Below are 21,201 nucleotides of genomic sequence, written 5' to 3'. Positions count from 1 at the left end.
AGAAGTGCGTTCGGATAAGAAATTTTTTAACGATAAGAAAGGTCTTGCGAGTAGAATTCGGCGGAGATAGAATTGCGTTTGTGTGCTTGCTGTGTTGGTGTGTGCGGTTGGGTTTCACCACTTCCTGTGTGTATATATGTGTGTGTGTGCGCGGGGGGGTGGTAGGCTCCCGTAGGCTCCAACCTTTTACCGATAAAAAAGCGGAATGAAATAACACCGTGTAACCCAGAAAGGAACGGGAATAGCAAGAAGAAAACCCAATTGCTGTGTGGGCTCTTTGGAGTTCCCTTTTTGCTGTTGCGTGTGTATGCGTACGTGTGCTCCACCGTGTGGCCAGCTGTGTGTGTATGTTTCTTTTCTATTTGTTCGCCCGCTTCTCACCCCCCCCCCCCCCCCCCCCTCCTCCCCCACCTCCTTTCCGTTTCCTGTCGCGTCTGTTGCCCGCATCGTCGCACATTGTGAATGAAGTGGTTTGACAGCAGAGAAACGACGCATCGATTGCTGCGTATACGCGACCGAGAGATGCTGCCACTGCCTGCTCCTTTTCTTTCGATAGGGGGACTGATTGGGGAGACGAAATGTCACCTCAGTGTTGTTGTTAGCACAGTGTATGTACCTGTCCCTATTGTCCCTACAGATGATAGTTTCAACGCTGGGGTTCATGTGTCCACCGCAATCGGTTCCGTTTCTGTCAGTGGGAAGTGCGCTCGCCCGGAAAAGGAATGTTCTCGCACCCATGTCCCAAGCGCTTCATCGGTCCCCGTATCTGTCAAGCTTGAGCCCATCGATTGGATGGTTTTGATTTGATTAAAATGCGAATTCATTTGCCTGCCACAAGCCCCTTGTGTCCATCGCTGTTGTGAAGCCAGACCAATCAAGCGACAAAAAATGTGTGTTCGGCTTTTCCGCAATCGTGTAACGGGGGATCGGGCGGGTTGGGATGGATGGCGTCTCGGTCACCCCCCCAATCAGCAGAACCAGTTTCATCCCAATTTGTTGATGCGTGTGTAGTTGTCCCCGCGGAACCAACGTCGTCGTCGTCGTCGTCGTGGACGTCGTTGTTGTTCGTGGTTGTAAAAATCGCGATCGATCGGCCGGATTGACGACGTCCCGTTTCTGCCACCGCCATCATTTCATTTAACACAAGGATGATGGTGATGATCACGAATGTGATAGAGTGATAAAATACGCCACGGACAGCGACGACGTTAGCGTTGATTCTCGATTCTTGGTGGTACGGGCGGTGGTGTGATGCGTCCGCCTAATCTATGCGTTCAATTGTTATTTTATCATTCTGTTTGCTACCACATACGTAGGCCGTAGTGTACAAAAAGCGACCCCTAAAAAAGTGTCTGATCACCGTCAACCGTTCCCCGAATGTGTTGGTGATAAAATGGTAAACGAACCTGTACCGATAAACGTGTTTTGGTAAGGGGAAGCAAGATGAATGTGATTATAGCCGTGCAGTGAATCAACCCAACAGTTGTGGAGAAGGAAGAAAAACACGTGCGAGCTAGTGTGCGAATACGATCGGATCCTACTAAACACAGTCAATAGTGCACGGAGCACGTGCGTATTTAGATTCTAGTGCTAGTGTTACGCATTAAAGCACATTCGAAAACAAAACGCCTAATATCGTATAATAATGAAGTGCATCATAGTGCGGTCATCCCTGCAAGCGGAGGTGTAGGTTGCGCTTGAGCACCCCCACAAACCCTGCTGCATCTTCACGGAGGCATACAAATGTTGCTAGACACCGGGACCATCACCATCACTCCACCTGCAACAGCTGATCGTCGTCGGATGCACTATAGCCGCTTGGGTAGTGGTGGATGCCGGTTCGGGTGTGCACACAGACGGGAACCCGCTAACAACGTTGCCTACCGTCTGAGAATTGCCCACTGAAAGCGAAGCAATGACCGAATCATTTTCGCCGGCCTTTGGTGGCATCGGTATGGCCGCCATCAAGCAACAGCAACTGCAACAGCAGCAGCAGCAGCAACAGCAGCAGCAACAACAGCAGCAACAGCAACAACATCTTCATCACCATCCGCATCAGGGCGCAATGTCGATCGAGAAGCTGGTGCGCGTTGGATATTACGAGCTGGAGAAGACGATCGGCAAAGGTAACTTTGCCGTGGTGAAGCTGGCATCCAATGTCATCACAAACTCGAAGGTATGTCCGCGAAGGGAGAAATTATAATCTCACGATCAATCATTGTATTTTAGATAGTTCATGGAATGTCGTCGGATATATGATGAATGGAGCGTTAAAAATCTGCTTTAGAAGATCGTAAATCACTTTCACACGACGCTCTGGGAGTTGTTCCTGCCCGGATGTGTCAACATCGAATAACCAGGTGGTCACGAAGTTGTTACTAAGGGCAAACCCAGATGAAGATCACTGAGAACTGGGATGAAAATTAGCAACACATTTGGTACGCTGGATCAAGCACTAGAATAGCCTTATTATGGGTCTTTAGTGCACATTTCGCAGAGGGTATTCGTGTTGTTTGTTCCATGATTAGCATTCTCACATCTTCAAGTTGTTTATCGATCGACTGGTTCTGATGGTGGTCGGACACAACAACTATTTAACTCATATTGGACATAAACAATTTACCATCTTTAGCCGAATTTAGCATTGAAGGAAAACTGGTCAGAGTGTAGACAAGACAATTTTCATGCACATGTGTTGCTACTCCGATCGAATGAGAATTTGTGGAATAGTGGAAATTCAAACTCGTCCGCTTTCTAGTCCAGAATTGGCGCTATTCGATTACCACTTGTTTCGATCGATGTAGAACTCTGGTAAGGGGCGTTATTCTTTTTTGCCCAATGAATCACAAATTGACTCCATTTGTTCTTGGACTGAAAAAGACGAAAACTATCTTGTTAAAGAATGTTCATAGTATTTATTAAATATAGTTATAACGGCTCTTGGCCGTATTATCAGTCCTATAATGATTGTAGAGAGTACAAATTCCTCTAGACATTTCCTCCTTGTATATTGCCTTATCCCGGGTATGCTCGGTTAGAATTATCGTAGTAAAACCTTCAATTTTCTGGAAAAACTTAGGAATTTTACTGGCACACCTAACAAAGTTTGCGATAATTACTTACACATGTTATGTTTTATCAATTTTCTCCTGTTTCAACTACGGAGGATCAAAGGGAAACGATCTTGGAGATAACTTCTAAAAGTCTCTAGGTACTTGGGACTGTGACTTCTGACTTTCCCATTGACTTTATTTAACTGTTAGCTGGATAATTAAAGCCCCTGCATTCAAGAGAACGAACCGGATGTGAGTTGATACCGGTTCTATCATATGAAGTCCAGCGTGTCTGTCGCTAAACCAAAGGTTATAATACTCTAGGCTCTTATCTTCTGAAAATGGTGTTATCCTGAATTATTTTGTTACAAAAAGAACAGCGTTTACATAGATAAGCAGAGTTTTAGCTCACGAGCTCAAATGCCTTGGGGAGTCATTGGTTTAATGATCAATTTCGGAGTAGAGTCTCAAAAATTAAAACACAAAATGAATTAATTTTCTTCTATTTTATTACTGAATGAGTATGCTTGAAACGTAGATAAATTATACTTAAAATGTTTTTTTTTCAAAATAGTTTCGGTAAATGCATCAATGTCTATAATGTAAAGGAGATCGATGATGCACAAACCACAAGCAGCTGGTGACATAAAACGAGACAATGCATAACCATGCGACCACACCTCTGTGGTCATCCTTCACCCGCAGGAGGTTAAAGGTCAGCGCGGGTAATATAGAGCCTTGAAGAGAAATTTGCTGCTACGATAGTATGCTGGCGGCCAAACGGGTTATGCTTTATCAACGTGCCTTAAGAAACTGCTTTCGTGCGTAGAAAACCCGTCTTGATACGTCTGGTTGATAGTGCCGTGGTTTATGTTTCGATAGGAAATTAGCTGTTCGCAGTTATTGCAAAAAAAAAAACGAGAGATTCAACCGGTTTTGCGTTGAAACAGGTGATCTACTGCCTAGCAGAACTTTAATAAAGGATTGTGGTTCGATGGATAGATAAATTCATGAAAGATCACAGTAGATGCAGTGGACTAACTAAAGAAACAAACTGTTAGCTGCTTTGTGCGTTGTAAAATAGTAAAAATGACATCCTTTTAACAACATGTCAACAGTCCGCTACCTCAAGATATGACATGATAACGTTTATCCATCTTCAACCGAGCAGAACAGGGGCCTTGCGTTACCCATCGTTACCATGGTTGATAACGTGCGTTATCTTTTGGCATCCGATCTGCGCTATCGGTCCACCCATCGGGCTGGAAAGTTGTTTTGTTTCTATGCTCTCCTCCACGCCGGAACGCCAGGTACGGCGTACAAAAAAGAAAGCAAAATGTTGTTCGTTGTAACAGAGCGGTACAATCACGTGTGTGCTAACAGTTGGGCGATAGAGGGCGAAGCTTCTGTTTCGAAGGTGAATATCAGCTGATGAGAAATAGTGGTGCAAAGATGCGCGACATGTTAATTGTCATCGCAAACACCACATACGCTGGACTGTTGGTGCGGTGTTTTAGGTGTGTGCGTTGTTGTTGTTATGTGGCCGTTATTTGTTATTTTGTTGCGAAATATTAGGGCACATTTAGCTGATTGCTGCACAGGGATGTGCCAAGCGAACAGGGGCAGAATTATCCTCTAATGTCCAATTATTATGGTGGACACGCTGCATATTTGCGGACAACCACGCTCATCACAATAATCGATCTTGTTCATCTATCATGGTGTGTGGGTGGGTGTGTGTCAATGGATAATTCCGTACTGGAATGGTGTCCTTCTGGATCCATTGCATTCCATCCCTTCCTGATTGCACATTGGATTGGGTCCAAATGTTGGACGACACATTGGATTAAAACGGGGCACACCGGGTGCGAGGTACATCGATCGTAGCTGGCAGAAATGGGGTGAATCGGGGCAAGGCAAAATGACGAACGTTCCGTACGATGTGAACCTCGAAATAATGCACCATTTGTACCAAGGGCCGAGGACGAATCGATCGGAAGCAGCGTGTTGTGCCGCCCGGTAGCACAACGGTACGCGTCACTGCCCGGCCGAACGATACTCCTTCGGCCAAAACCGATGCAATTCCGGTGTCGAGAATGTCGGCGAACAGCACATTCCAAGTGAAAAGAGAGAATGCACCGGCAGGACGGGCAGGACACAAACCGGAGTCAGCACTATGGTAGGAAATGGTGAACTTTTAATGACCTAAAAATGAAGGAAATCCATCTATTTTATGGTCAACCATGGGAGGGAGGTACAGGACACTCTCACACATGCACACACTTGTGCTGAAATGGACAAAACGAACGAAAGATGTTGCGTTTTTTTTTTCACTTATTCCCGTGCTATGTTTCCGATGCTTTATAAATACAGAACACGGAGGCTTGACTAGCAGAAGTTTAAAATGGGGACCCAATCGAAAGCGAACCTCACCTCGGAAATTGTGTAACTCCACTAACTACTACCTACGAGCTCCGGGACTACAGCCGGGTCGAGCGTGGTACGAAAGGCAAACTACGTCGCGATCTAAAGTTGATGACGACAAAAAGGGATCCCCTGTGCCTTGTGGCCTTCCCTTCCTTGCAGTACTGTTGCCCATAAATAGTACCGACACATTGTTGTACGGGGAAAGCGAGCACTGTCCGGTCCACCCGCTGTGGGTTGGGACTTCGCGGTCGTCCAATTTTATGCCTTGGGACCGTTTAAAATAAGTCCTTTCGCGTGCTCATGTGGACACGAGGAAACGGGCAGGTAAAAAGGGTTTCAACATATTTGCATTCTCATTTGTGTCCCGATTTGTGACCTCACGTTACCGTAAATGTGGCAAGCCAGGCGGACAAGAATCAGATGTTTTGAATAATTTAGGAAAAAAAAACAACCCGGTTTAGGTAGGCCCGACCTAATAACTGTCTTTCGACACTTGCTCCTCAACGTACTGGTCTTTGAAGTCTTGTGAGGGAGAGGATGGGATTGGTGGGTTTGTCGGGGGCGAATATCCACGCTTTATTGACATAACCCATCGACCTCGATAATAAATAAACAAAACTTGTACGAACTCGCTATCGAAAATTTCGGGGTCAGTACTCAGGGGAAAATACCTTTGAATTGCTCTTCTCTTTATGTCAATGTTCGCATTTTCTTATTGACTCTCCCCCCAAAACATCCCGTCCCTTTTCTTCAGAATAAAAGACAAACTTTCTTTTAATGTTCTTCCGTGTTTTCTACGCTTCCGACATTTGTTTTTTGTAGGTTGCAATTAAAATAATCGATAAAACATGTCTGGACGAGGAGAACCTGGCGAAGACGTTCCGCGAAATATCGATACTGAAGGTGTTACATCATCCGCACATAACGCGCCTGTACGAGGTCATGGAGTCACGCAACAAGATATACCTGGTGACGGAACATGCGGCCCAGGGTGAAATATTTGACCATCTGGTAGCGAACGGGCGGATGCGAGAGGAGGAAGCGGCCCGCATCTTCTCGCAGATAGTGGCCGCCGTCGACTACTGCCACCGGAAGGGTATCGTGCACCGGGACCTGAAGGCGGAGAACGTCCTGCTCGACACGGAGATGAACGTGAAGCTGGCGGACTTTGGGTTCAGCAACACCTTCATCGAGGGCCAACCGTTGCGGACGTGGTGCGGTTCCCCACCGTACGCAGCGCCGGAAGTGTTCCAGGGCGTGGAGTACGATGGTCCGAAGTCGGACATATGGAGCTTGGGTGTGGTGCTGTACGTGCTCGTGTGTGGTGCACTCCCGTTCGACGGGACGACCCTGCACGATCTGCGCAGCGTGGTTGTGGCGGGTAAATTTCGGATACCGTTCTTCATGTCGCAGGAGTGCGAGCAACTGATCCGGCATATGCTGGTGGTGGAACCGGAACGGCGCTACACGCTCAAACAGATCGCACACCATCGCTGGCTGGAACAGTACAACTCCATTCCGATGCTGGAAGCTGGGGACTATGGTGGTGGTGGGCAACCACCGCAGCGTGAGGCGGAAATTCTGGACACGGTCGTCATGACGCACATGCTGCAGCTGCCCGGGCTGACCGCGGACATGATTGCGCAGTCGGTGCACGAAAGCCGGTTCGATCATATCTACGCCATCTACAATCTGTTGGTGGACAAGCTGCGCCAGAAGCGGAAGGAAAAGGGCCGGTTACAGCATCACGCCAGCCTGGCGTACTCGCGCTCCCGCAAAACCAGTATTACGACCGGTGTGGTCGATCGCACCGAGGTCATCAAGAACGATTCGCTCGAACGGTTAAGCCCGCTGACGAGCGTCGGCTCAACCATACTGAACATATCATCCGGTTTGGCCGGAACGGAGGATCTGGAGAAGTACGATCTGGAGACGGCCGGGTCAACGGTCACCACGCCCACAACTGCCCCGTCCGGGACGGCCGGTACGGTGAAGTTGTCGGAAACGACAGCGACCGGCGATCATTATCTATTCCCACCCAGCTGTGCCAATGGGACGGTGGGTGCCGGAGGGAATACGCGCCGACACACGGTGGGCCCGGGTGATGTGGCACACGAGCAGGTGCTGGTCAACCCGAACGTTGTGCCGATAAGCTTCAAGATTGGTGGCGGTGTCCATGAACCATCGATTCCGCCGACACCGAACGTACCGATCAACATTCCGTCGCTGCAAAATCAACCGATCCACAATCTAACCATTAAGGATCAGCATCTGCTGAAGCCACCGACTGTGATGGGTGCTAGTAAGTGGAATCCTCCCCCAAAGTGGGTCCGTTATGTCGCCACCGGACACTAATTGTTTGTTTGTGTATTTTCCTTTTCTTTCCATCCAACACTATAGCGAGCTCCTTCGGACGACGGGCATCAGATGGTGGGGCAAATCTGCAAATCTACTATCCTTCGTCGTCTACAAACTTCCACGATCAACACCATCCACATCAGCAGCAACAACAACCGCAACAGCAGCAGCAGCAACAGCAGCCCGGAGTGGATGGTTCGGTGCTGGTACCGGCTGGCAATTCCACCCTAGGACCGATTAGCGGTGGTGTAAACAGTACCACGATCATGATGGACCACGTGATGCTTCAGACGCCCAACAGTGAAGGAACGGACGATTCGAATGATGAAATACAGAGGTACAGTAGTCGAACCACAAGAGGTCTTTAGGGAGAAGAATTTGACCACCAGGTGGTAATGCCGGGCCGTATGCAACACTGTATGCATGATCTAATGCCGTGATGAAGTATATCAACTACTCGTTTTTTTATTACTTCCTCCATGACTTATCAAAAATGCGTCAGAGGTGTACATAATGTTTTTTTTTGTTTTGTATTCTTCAGTCGGTTATTCTTCTTCAGTTGGAAACAATTGTGTGTGCCCTTGGAATGGAAAGGTGTAAAGTACTCTCGCACATTTGAAATCAAATCGCACGGATGTATGCGAACTTTGTTTATACGGAGCTTCCTATCGGAAGCGCGTTCGTTGGTTCGTGACGCGTAGCTTACCTTTGTTTGTTTTTGTTTTTTTTTTGCCCCCTTCTGTACCGTGTCTTATCGAGGTTACCGATTTTCCATAAGATGTGTGTGCGTACAAGCCGTAGCATTTTTTTATCTTTCATTCGCGATTACTTATTTCAAGCAAAGCGAACGAGTTAAGAAAAGGAAGAACATGTATAAGTACATCCACAGGGTGTACCACATAGTGTTCGGTTATTTTATCAAATAAAGTGACATCTGGTGCAGTTTTTTTTATAACCGGGAAAAAACACATTCAGAAATTATTTGGCCACTTGTTGAAAATGGCATCTGCCAATTAATCACCTTTGGGCGATAAACTGGACTGGTTTTTTTACATTTCCCGTCACTTTTTTTTAGTGTTTATTGTTGATTGGCAGCGATTTTTCGGCATATTTCTGTCCTTAGGGAATGGCATACGTCCGTACGCAGGACTGACTATCCAGTCACGGGTAAATAAAGTCGCAGAAAGTCAGATATGGCAGACCTACACCTCTTGAGGTTGTGTTGTGTCGATAAAGAAGAATAGAATGGCATAAAACATTCACCCATTGCAATAAGACAGATGTGGTCAATAATTAGGTCGAGAATTAGAACCAGCCAGGGAGTAATCAATTCGGAAACATAGTCTCACTGATTATTACACTGGATTAGAGAACTGATTTTTTGTAAGGAAAGCCACGTATCGCCATTTAAAACTGGCATATGGAAATGGAATTCATGACTAACTGATGAGTGCGATTTGGATAGGATTTTTGTATCCTTTGTATCCCTACGACTTCTGTCGTTGTGTCTACGTTTTTGAATACATTATCAAACAAAACGACCGACCATTTGGTTTTCAAGTTATAGAAAAAATATCGGATACCACTATTTGGTGCCGCACACCCTATACGTTCCTTTCTTTCTACGCACGTTGTGATAAAAGAACATGGTATGCTTATCGCGCGCCATAACGTTGCCGTACGATAAACCGGCCTCGCTCGCTCATAATAAAACAATCGCCATGTTTAGGCAGATAAAACTTAGATTAAAAACTTCAAGCTACATAAAACTGGTTGAATGATGTAATTTTGATCAATCTGATCATTGTTCGGCATGAAACAAAATGTTTCAGCTGGATTTACTTACATGAACTGCAGTTAGCGTTAGTGCATCACATAATCGATGCACCGGTACGGTGTCGGCATAAGAACGTGCCAACCAGTAATCTTTCGTACTCGCTGGTGCGTTATGTCACCGCAGGGTCACCCTCTGTGACACACATATAGGCGTAAATGAATTCCATTTCCCCAGCATAAAAGCGAAACTAACGGCCCGGCTGGCCTTTACGGATGTAAATGATGAACTCCGAACTGTATGGGAATATGCGGAATAGATGAAACACTGGAGATGGTATTATAATGAACCTTTTCTCACTAGTAGAATCGATATGGAAATTATGCAACTGCCAACAACAGTTCTTTGGCGCTGCTTTCACAAACCGCGCGTGCTCTACTGATTGCGTTGATGGCGGCGAGCTGATAGGCCTTACATACTGATTGTTACTCTTTTTCCTGGTTTTCTTGTAGATACATGCACGGTCGCGGATGCACCAAACGTCATACCGTCGGTTGCACCGATGATCTATCCGCCGGCAATGCGTCACCGATGGAACCTCCGCAGGCCCACTCGCCGGCCCCCACGGCAGGAACCGTCAGCGGCACCGGCGGTGTCAGCGGTGGAGGTAGAACACGCCGTACCGGTCTGCTAACCGTCATGGAACGTCCGCCCGGTAAGTGGGTCGAACAGCTGTAGTAAACCAGATTCGAACAGGATATGCGAATCACGTGTTGTCAATCGTTAGCTAGCTGTACACGATCGATGTTAGTTTTTTTTTTCTCTCTCTGCAAAACTTATCGAATGACTTTAGGCATTGTTTTACCCTGTTTGCATGTGTTTGCCAAAAAAAAAAAACTATTGCTATTGCTGTGAAACTTTTAGTTTTGGTTTTTTTTTAAATTACTTCTTTGCGTTTAACTACTTATGCACGCGGTATTAAAATTGTTCAATTTAATACAACTCAATGTTCAAATGTCGGAACTTTTTCCCGTTTTGTAGGAATGTTTTGTGAAAAATGTTGTTTAAATTTGTACGAGCTGTTTAGTGATTCTATTGCTCCGTGTTTTATTTCCACCTTCATTCTGTTTACCTATTTATTGTTTACACCAATATTATTTTTCTCCTTGCCTTCTTTTTCCCTTTTTTCTTTTCTCGTGTAAATATGTTTTTCTTTTTGTTAAAAATCGAAAACATGTGCATTAATGTTTGTTGTGCTGTTCGCAAAATATGTATCAAACAAAACCGTACGAATACACGTAATCGGTAAATGCTGAAATAAAAAAAACACACACACACTCACACACGCTGCTCCTAAACAATACACCCAACATAAATTGTGGTCGCGATGCACCATTTTGCTGCTTGATACACCCGACGGCGGTATGCGCAGTGATAAGCCCGGACTTGATACGGGAGGTAGAGGCGCGTATGAACCGAGACTATTTGCCACCTTCGCTGTTGCCCACCTGTACGGTTGCATCTTCCGCGCCTAAGCACGGTCCACTAGATGCAGCACCCGCATCCGTACTGTCCACCGCGATACAGACCGCTACCCCGTTCAATCAGCACCATCCAGCGGCACACACGAACCTTGCCGGTGTGATGACCGCCGGTCCACCAGTTCCGACGCCACCGCCCGCCCATCAGCAACCACAGCAGCAGCAAACGGTAGTACAGTCGCAGATCTGTAACCGGCGTTACGCCACCCGCACATGTAAGCTACCGACGGTGCAGGAAATCGGTAAGTAAAGCCACGCGGTCGGCATCGCGACAATGAACGCGCGGGAAGTTGGAATTGCGCCACATATCACGGAAGTTTGATGATGCATCTGAATATTCGCCGATTAACCCGACCATTACCGAATGTGAACCGTTCTGGGGAAGTCATACAGGAGTGTTGGGGACAGCAGTCGCACATACGATTCATACGATTAACACACATTAATAAGCTTTCGTTTCGCCGCTTTGCTCATGCTCATAATTCTACCAAACGTTCATCGCGATCATCGCCTGTTGAGGTGTGATCGTTAGATGTAGATCGTGTAGCTATTTCGTTGAGGTGTACGGTGTAGTTGAAAATGTGTTATGTCTTGCACGCTTTTTTTTACCGCAACTTCCCACGTAATCTAGCTAGAACACTCATCTAAACATAATTTCGCTTATCATCATTATATAAAACTCATGAAAGACACGAAATTACAACGAATAAAGTGTTTAACTATTGTGCCCTTTTATCTTACAGGTCGATACAGTCCGGTGCGCCGCGCCTCGGAAGGTTCGCGCATAACGTCCCAGTTCCAGGGCCCATTCCAGGAGTGTCAACAGCTACAGAAAGGTTTGCACGCCGCAGCAATAGCGGCATCGCAGCAGCGCAACAATCTGCTGATCACGCCCAGCCCACCGCTGGCGGACAACTCCGTCAGTCTGCCCGGTTCGCCGATGCACTGTAAAGCGTTTATGGACGATCGGACTACCTATCCGGACATAACCGTACCGCACGATGTGCTGCTATCGCTCGTACCGGGACTGGAGAAGCTGGTGCAGGAGAATCGGCTGCAGATCGAAACGGCCAACAGCATACTGAACACGCGCACAATGCCGTACGAAGTGGGCCACCAGCTGGGGCTGGTTCGGGGTGGACCGGGCGGTACAGTGGCGGGTGGGGGCGGTACGGGAGGCACGGGTATAATGGGTGGTACGCTGGATGTGGGTATGAATCTGTTGCAGTTACAGCACAGCCAAAGTGTTTCCCCGTTGAATGCGACACTTCGTCATGGTGGTGGTGCCGGGTCCGGTTATCCTGTTGCCGGTCGACCTACGGGATTCCCAATGGGGGGAGGGATGCAACCGAGCTACATTGCCGGTGGTGCGGCAGGTGGCGGGGCGGCAACATTTGGCGCGTTTGGCAATCCGTACGGGTTTCCGAATTTGATGGCACCGGGCGGTATGTCTACAATGAATGCGTCTAGTACGGGAATGTGCCATTTGTCGGGTTTGGAGTACACGGGTAGCAACAGTAACAGTGGATGTCCGTCACCGGTATACTACGCCAGCGGTTGCTCTTCTCCGATCCTGCCCGGACCGCCGGCTTCGATCGTGAGTGGATGCAGCGGGACCATGGGCAGCACAAGCGGGGCGGCTGGATCGGCAAGCGGTGGGGCCGCTTCTCCGATGCATCAGATTACCCGTGGCCTCAGCACACTGAATACGGGCGGAGGCGGGGGAAGCGGTGGAGGAGGAGGAGCGGGAAGTATCACGATGGCGGGTGGGTCCATTACCCGCGGGACATCCTCCGCGGTGACACCCTTTCCTTCCGTCGCCTGTAACGAACCACTCGATCTGAGCATGGACATCGTGAACAGTGTGGAGATCGACTTCACAGGGCGAATAGTGGCGGGTTGTTACTCGGGCGCTACCACACCGGTCAACTATTTCGATCCGAAGAATTACGGGTTGTTGCCACCGCCACCGCCCCAAACCATGCGCATCTCCGCGACACCGCCCACATCGCCCAACAATCTGTGCATTATTCAGGAGGAGCACTCGACCGCGACGACGACGGCCACTTCTGCGGGCGTACCGTTCAAGAGCCATTCGGCGAATGCGTCACCGGAAGATCTTAGCTTCCAGCACACGCATCCGCAGATCTGTTTGACCGATGTGCAGGGGAGTGAAATAACGCTGGTCGCGTTGTCCGACTCGAGCCATGGTGATAGTGACGATTCGCTCAACTGTCAGACGGGAAGTAGTGCGACAACGAGCGGGCTAGGATTTTCCGGCCTGCTCATAACGGAACCGACGAGCGATATGCCTTCGATAACGCGTGGTGTTGGGCGGAAGGCCAGCCTCGACACGGAGAACAATTCCAGCGCGACAACAACCTCGGCCAAGCTCGATACGTCCGACATTAGTGAGTCGTATGTACGGCGCGGTAGCGACAAATCGCTCGGGTTCAGTGACGATAGCCTGAGCAACGATTCGAACCATTCCAATCTGTCCCCGAGCCAGGAACCGTCGGCATCCAGCTCGGGTTTCAAGAGTGCGGACTCCAATTCCGAACAGGACGGGGCTAGGTTGAGCCCGGATTCGTTATGTGATGGGTCGAAAAGTTCGGACGAATGTTACGAACTGCCGCTGCCGCAGGAATGTTCATCGCTCGATTCGGCCCGCATTCTCGAGATGGTGAAGCGAACGCTAGACTCTACGATGCCACCGAAGGGTTGCGTTTACGGTGTGGCTGGCGGGAGCTACGGTTGCAAAGTGTCCGGTTCCGATCCGAACAGCAACAGATCGTCGGTGGCGGCTGGTGCTGGAGGTGATGATCGTTCCGGATCGGTGGCCGGAGCAGATGGAGGGACCTGTTCGGGTCGGAACAGTTCCGGTGCGGATGGGAGATCTAACCTAAGTCTCGAGTTTTCCGGCGGATTGCAGATTGAGCTGCAAGTGTACGAGGGACGCAACAGCAAAGACAGCAATACAAGCAAGGGCATTAAGCTGCGGCGAATTTCCGGAGATCAGTACGAGTATGGTAAGCTCTGTCAGCAGCTTATCACCTCGTTAACGGTGTGAGCGCGCCCAAGGCGGTAAAGATTTACGTTTGATAGGTTTGAGTTGATTTAGTTAGCGCTCAAAGACCAGTTGCGTCACTTGGCCCAGCTTGCCAACTAACTAGTGATTTGTGCGAGCCTATCAAGAGACGAATCCCCAATATCGATCGTGACTCGTGATCGTGTGACTATATAAGTTTTCCTTTGTTTATATTCCGTTAGGTGCAATATTTTAGTACACTTTTTCACCCGTACGTGCGTAATTATTGCTGCAATGTTTTAATCTCACCCGGTTACGGTTAGTTCAATGATATATGCCACAAGACTAATGGCCTGGACATGGCGTCAGCACAGCGTTGTAGGATTTGATGGTAGTTAATTTATTAGGTTGTATCATTTTATTCGATTTCAAACTCCCCCCCATTTTTAATGCACTGCAGGTACTGACAGCGCCTCGTGTTTAGAAGGCTAGGGGTGGCCAACAATATGAGCTTGGTTATAGTAGCGTTATATATGCCTTGAGTTTGCCGAATGGATCAAAGAAAGCAAAAAGGGTTGCGCCTTTCCTTTCGTATCCCCCGCCAGCCTCCCAGCAATAGCCAAGTAGATAGTTTTTATCCTTGTTCGTACATGTATAGTATTGTTAATCAGTAAGTAAATTGATAGCGTATCTACCAATGAGAAAGGTATAGAGAGAAAAAAAATAGAGAGGAAAATGAAAGGAATAGAAAGCTATTTTGTCAAGTTTTCCCGTTTTCCCATGATGTGTCTCTAGCAATATTCACTTTGAATGTTCACTACACCGGGCAAAGCCAAAATGAACTTAGATATGATGCGTTTTCAACACCACCTAATTATGATGTGTCTAAAATGGTTGTCGCTTTGCGGGCGACGTTTGCGTTGAGTCGTGTAGAAAGAACGGTTCACCAATGGAAGCCACTTGACATTGTAGTTTTTAGGCGCTTTTAGTTACTATCTTTCGTGTGGGTTCAATGCAAATCCCCTGCCAGAGGGTTGTTAGTAGTTTTTTTTCTTCAGTTACAAACTGTCGTAAGCCACGTGTGTACACTCACTAGCACCGGTTCGGCTAAATCTCTAAGACTTATTCACTCAATCGATGCGATCAAGCTCAGATGTATAGATATGTTGTGTTCAAACTCAATGCGCGCGTGGTATGCCGGAATACGCTGCGATCGTTACAAAGAGACGTTCCAATAATGGTGCAAGTGTCCTATTAACTATGTAAATTTGTTCTCCGTAAGCTGTCGAACGTTTTCGACCATGTGTCGCGGACTGATCATTTCAGTGATTTGTTTTTTTCTCTCATTTTTGTTGCTCACTCTGTGAGGAGTTTTGAATGAAAAATGAATGGCAAAAGGACTAAAAGCGATCGGTAGAGTGCCAGCTGAAAGCGAAATCTACTAATTATATATAAACATTCAGACAGAACCCAGCAGGAAGAAGAGGGAATGCTGCAACACCGTAGTAGGATTAACACGGGAAAACAATATCCATTCTGAAACCTATATGTGATGTCCTGGAACACACACTGAACCAATTATGTGCAATTTCTAAGCCGAATACATTCCAAACTGTGTAACTGTCGTGTTGTGGGGTGTGATGCAAAACGGAACGATAGGATCGGGAAACACACATCCATACGTAGGAAGGGAAAAATTAATTTATATGAAGTATATATACATACATATAGATATATCATGGAGACAAACAAAAACACGAACGGACATTCCTGTTGATGTGGAAGAAGCAACCACACAAAATGCGCAAACAAACAAAAACACTGAACAAAATCGTTCACATCATATGCAGTTTGATGGTGCAGCATTGTAAAAGTTAGAAAAGAGTTTATATTTATTGCCCAGTTCGTGGGAAGAACTGGGGTTGTGTTGCTCGGATCGAAACCGTTATTCGGCCAGGACGCTAATATACGTGTAGCTGTTATGCTAGCCCGAAACAGCGCATCGGCACAAATCAACTAAAACAAAAAAGGTAACAAGAAAACACTAACTAAACAAACCAAGTTTAGCAATTACATGAACCAATACGCACGTAAGCAAAACCCGTCTGTCTGTAGCCTCCCCGTCTTTAAACTTTACATAGGGTAGCGTAGAATAGCTTAAACAAAATCGTATCAAGAAGCAAAATGTTGCCGTGAAGAAGGGACGCCATTCGACTGGAAGAAGTCGGTGACAAACAAACAAAAACCAATGTTGACAAAGGCAATGGAACAAGTGCAAATATATATATGTATATCGTATCGTGGCGATGATAAATGAACGAAATTGTAGGGGAAACCAGAAAGTTGTGCTAATGTTTCCCGATACGTTCCGTAGATGACCAGGCTGACAAAGCGTAACGTGCGCATGCAACACAAAAAAAGGAAAAAAAGCCGTGTGGCGAAAAAGCCAATGGTGGCACACGAACAAGGGGCTAAATGGTACAGAGGCGAGAGATTAAAACCGGCAGAAGCGTCAAAACATTCGATTGTAAGTGAATTAGGTTTAGGAAATCCCCCCCTTGCATATTATACACACAAACATGCATACTACATAGCTCGATAGTGTGGCTAGTATTTCCATATTGAACCTCTACTGCGTTTACTATTTTGACTTACTACAACTAACACACAAGAAGAAGTAAAAGACAGCCCCGCAAATGATGGATTTATGGTTAAATTAGTACGTAAAGAAATAAAGCAAACCACAGATATACACACACACACACACCATTCACCGTACCCAACCTTACTATATATGCGGCAAGGTGCCAGAATAAGCAACACACGTACAGAAACGATCAAATAGGAACCACGAAACCTAGGCCATCAATTTCTAAAACTCCCAGACTCTCTGCTTTACTACAAAAAAGGCCCCAAAAACAAAACCTACTTCGACATTCGTTTTCGCAATGCAAATTGCCCGAACAAACAACCCCAAGCAAAAGGAAGTATAATAGAAAAAGAAATAACCACAACAACAACAACAACAAAACAAACTAGAACACAAATCAAACCACAAAACAGTTGAACAAGTTTATCATTAAAAGACTGCTGTGATTTTAACGTAATAATGAATAAAAGATATAGCAAAAAATAGTGACAGAGTTTCGAAATTTGTGTGGCGTGTGGGGAAAAAAAGGGAACCCGAACAACCGAAACGGAACATGAATTCCTTTTCTTGCGATATTATAGATTCCAACAACTACGCCGGTTTGGTTGTGTAAGATGAGACCACCGGTAAAGAGCTTTTATTTCCGAATAAACGTTAAGAAGCCTTAACTTGCCGTTAAAACAAAAAGATTATTGGTAAAACAGATACTGTCCCGAATCTGTCCACCAGATCATATATCGAGAGCTGACGTAAAAACTGTACATACACGCAATTCGTGTGGTTTTGTGCGCGTTTCGCTTTCGCTCCTGCGTTTATCACTCGATACGAACGTTGTATCGTCGGTTAATGTTGCGCCGCGAGCATTCCTTGCTGCTGATGCGCAGCAACATCACGAGCGCCAGCACGTTCGATGTCACCAGCATGTAGAAGACGTTACTCCATCCGGATAGCATGCCCGCAAGCAGCGGTCCAATCGCGGCCCCGATCGATCCCGTCCCATCGATAATGGCCGTTACCGTGGCGAGTGCTTTGGAATTTCCATTTAGTGAACTGTGCTGTCCCAGCTCGGCACTGACCGAGGTGGTAATCAGTGCATACGGCCCATTCACCGTAACGCCCACGATGAACAGTAGCAGAATGTTGACCGAAAGCGATACACTACCCCAGTATCGATAAATAAGTAGCTACGATAAACAAAAAGAGTTGTTTAAGGAGGTAAGATCTTAATGTTTCTACACCGTTCTCCACCTTTGGACACATACCAGCGGAGCAGCGATCGCAAGCATTCCGGTGCACGTTGTGGCAGGCATAGCGCTAGCATCTGAAAGCATGCCGGCTGCGATCGCACCGACAATACCGCCAATATCGAATACGGTCGATACATCCGCGGACAGTTTTGCGCCCATGGAAGCTGTAAAAGCGAACACATTTAGAAGCGCTCTGAACACGCGCACCACTGTTCAATACTCACTAGAATGTTGTATGTAAAATGGTAGCCAGAACAGGAATGTGTAGCTGACGAGCTTGGAAAAGAACAGGCTGAGCGAAAACTCAACCACACCTGGAATGCGCAGCGCACCGAAGAATCCGATCGCATCCTGATGCGGTGGCGCACGATTGATGCTTCCAATGATCGGTGTGCGTTCGTTTATCTCCTGAAAGTGGTATCAAATGTTGTAAATCAACATCAAACAGCTGCAAAGTCTACAGAACAAACAACATACACATTAAACACAAATTTTGCTTTAAAATGATAAGTACGTAAGATTACAACAAATATACTATCATTTTACAGGGTTCGGTAATGGGTAGAACGAACACTCAGTAAACTGAAGTGAACAACTTTACTGGCTTAGTAAAATAAGATATTCACTCGTGTGCACAGTACTCAGTCGAAGGATTCAGATCTTGGAGATGACGACCGAGCAGCAGTTCCAATTCTTCCATCGCCTCAAGGCCTAGAATCGCTTAAAATGGATGATGATTTAGGCAAAGATTTACGGTTCCAGCGTAGCAAATCCTTACTAGAGGATCGATTAGACAACTTTTGCTGTAGTCCACATGGGACACAGACAGAGCGGCTGACATAGGAGTAGTCCATATTAGAGATGTGCACGCTGAGTAAGAGTGAGTGAGTGATTTGAAACCTTCGAGAGAGTGAATGAATATAAATCAGCACGAAGAGTTTTTATGACTCCTTTAACCACTCTTTTGCGTTTATACTCACTCTTACTCTCTGTGCCGACTAGAAACTCACTCAGGAGTGAGTAAAACTGTTTTATCACTCTTTGGATTATAATCACTCTGTAAGAGTGAGTAAAAGAGTATTATCACTCTTTGGATTATAATCACTCTGTGAGAGTGAGTAAAGGAGTATCATCACTCTTTTGGGATTGTAAGCACCAAGGATGAGTGAGAAAACGTCCAGGAAACGACAGGGGATCCCCTGGCGGGCGATGAATAAAATCCAAAGAGAGTGATAAAATACGTTTTCTCACTCATCCTTGGTGCTTACAATCCCAAAAGAGTGACTCTTTTACTCACTCTTACAGAGTGATTATAATCCAAAGAGTGATAATACTCTTTTACTCACTCTTACAGAGTGATTACAATCCAAAGAGTGATAAAACAGTTTTACTCACTCCTGAGTGAGTTTCTAGTCGGCAAAGAGAGTAAGAGTGAGTATAAACGCAAAAGAGTGGTAAATGCAGTGTAATATTTTTTAATGAATCTCAAAAGAGTGAGTAAAGGTTTCAAATCTTTAAACCCACTCTTTGACTCCGATTCAAATCATTGAAAAGAGTGATTATTCTCATCTCTAGTCCATATGGACAGAGGAGGCGTGGTTGGCAGACAACGCGTAAGAGGGTTGGAGAACTCTTGCAACAGACCAAGACCGTAAAACGCCGGGTAAGTAAGTTCGTAAACTGTACACCCAAATCAATATCTATCTTTTTATAGTCAGTGAAGTTGTTTGTGCGTTAATATCAATTGCCGCGATTATCTTATTCGCTTGCGCGTTTCAGTATACTGTGTTCGTTCTATTTTCTTTACTTGCGAAACCCTGCAATAGCTACTACACCATGCACTTACAGAATAATAGCTGCCACGTAAGCTTCTTGTTGAAGCATTATCCTGCGAAACGGAAGCGCCGAAAGAAAAACAAATTCATACGCAAAACACAAAAAGGGCCACGAGATAAGAAGCGAGAAAAAATAAAACAAAACGGGATTAGTCTATAACGCACTACCGTACACGGTTAGTTTACAACCGGGCTGGGAAGGGAGATGAAACTGGCCCCATGTGATCCGCCACTTCCTACCTGTTCTATATTTGGGGCGAAATCTTCCTCACTCACGGAATCGTCCATCCGTCGTTGATTTGAACCACCAGCCGATCCACGCTGTTGGTGCGCATAATCGGCCACCTTCTCCTGACAGTCGACAATTTCTGGCCGCTCGACCAGAAAAAGAAACATGACGAACCCGCACACCCCCATCAGAAATCCCGGCACCACGAACGACATCGACCAGTCCCGTTCGACGTAGTGTGCCGCTATCAGTGTACCGAGCACATTCCCGATCGAGGTGTGACTGTTCCAGATGCCAAAGATAAGCCCACGTTTCGATTTGCCAAACCATCGGCCCACGATCGTGACGACACCGGGCCAGCCGGTCGTTTGGAACATGCCTGCCAGTGCCTGGACGGCAATAAAGTACCACAGCGCATGTATGTCGTACACCTTTGCCATTCCGAACAGATAGCAAAACACTCCGGAAAATGCCATCCCGAGGGCCAAGAAGTAGCGCAACGACACACGCTCGGCGATGAACCCGGCAAAAAACATTGCGATCGCGTAGCTAAATAGAAACGCCGAGTCCAGCGCGCCGAGCAGCGAATTAAAGTCCGGCTGATCGAATGGGGCGTAATCACACCAGGTGCCATCGGTTGGAAGCGGGGACGGTGCAGTCGGGTCGCTTCCACCCGCTGGCGTGACAAACTCCGGCGGAAGCGTAACGGATGAGCAGTTCCGGTGCAGTACCGATTTCACGACCGATATCGGTTTCCGCGTCATGTGGTAGCAGGTGTAGGCGAGATAGGTCAATCCAAGGACGGAACATTTGAACCACAGGACACGGTTGACCTGGAAGCGGGGACATAATTTGGCCGACAGGTAGCTTATCACGCGAACGCCAATCGGTGCCATCGGATAGGTTGAGCTCATCTTTTGCTGTCGCCCCGTGGACGGTATGCGGGTCCTTTGCATTCAATTGTGTACGTAATCAGAAAAAAAGCTGTTCTCTTCCCTAGTGTTCGCCACGATGCTCGAACTACTGTGATGCGTGTGTGTATGTGTGCCTCTTCACGGC

The 21,201-nt window shown here is 46.8% G+C and overlaps 2 protein-coding genes across 2 annotated transcripts; one reads left to right on the top strand and one right to left on the bottom strand.

The window, feature by feature from the left end:
• The first annotated feature begins 1,915 nt into the window (after nt 1–1,915).
• On the top strand, nt 1,916–14,223 carry LOC128716081 (mucin-19). Its single transcript, XM_053811002.1, has 6 exons — nt 1,916–2,176; nt 6,303–7,782; nt 7,881–8,175; nt 10,125–10,327; nt 11,045–11,395; nt 11,897–14,223. The coding sequence occupies exons 1-6, from the start codon at nt 1,916–1,918 to the stop codon at nt 14,221–14,223; spliced, it is 4,917 nt and encodes a 1,638-aa protein (XP_053666977.1).
• Nucleotides 14,224–17,646: 3,423 nt separating this feature from the next.
• Nucleotides 17,647–21,098, bottom strand: LOC128711829 (glucose-6-phosphate exchanger SLC37A2). Its single transcript, XM_053806715.1, has 5 exons — nt 20,154–21,098; nt 19,925–19,966; nt 18,303–18,486; nt 18,094–18,242; nt 17,647–18,015 (listed from the first exon to the last, which is right to left on the bottom strand). The coding sequence occupies exons 1-5, from the start codon at nt 21,096–21,098 to the stop codon at nt 17,647–17,649; spliced, it is 1,689 nt and encodes a 562-aa protein (XP_053662690.1).
• Nucleotides 21,099–21,201: the final 103 nt, after the last annotated feature.

The sequence above is a fragment of the Anopheles marshallii genome, chromosome 3 (assembly GCF_943734725.1).
Source record: "Anopheles marshallii chromosome 3, idAnoMarsDA_429_01, whole genome shotgun sequence".
NCBI lineage: Eukaryota > Metazoa > Arthropoda > Insecta > Diptera > Culicidae > Anopheles > Anopheles marshallii.
This window is presented reverse-complemented; position numbering and strand designations above follow the sequence as displayed.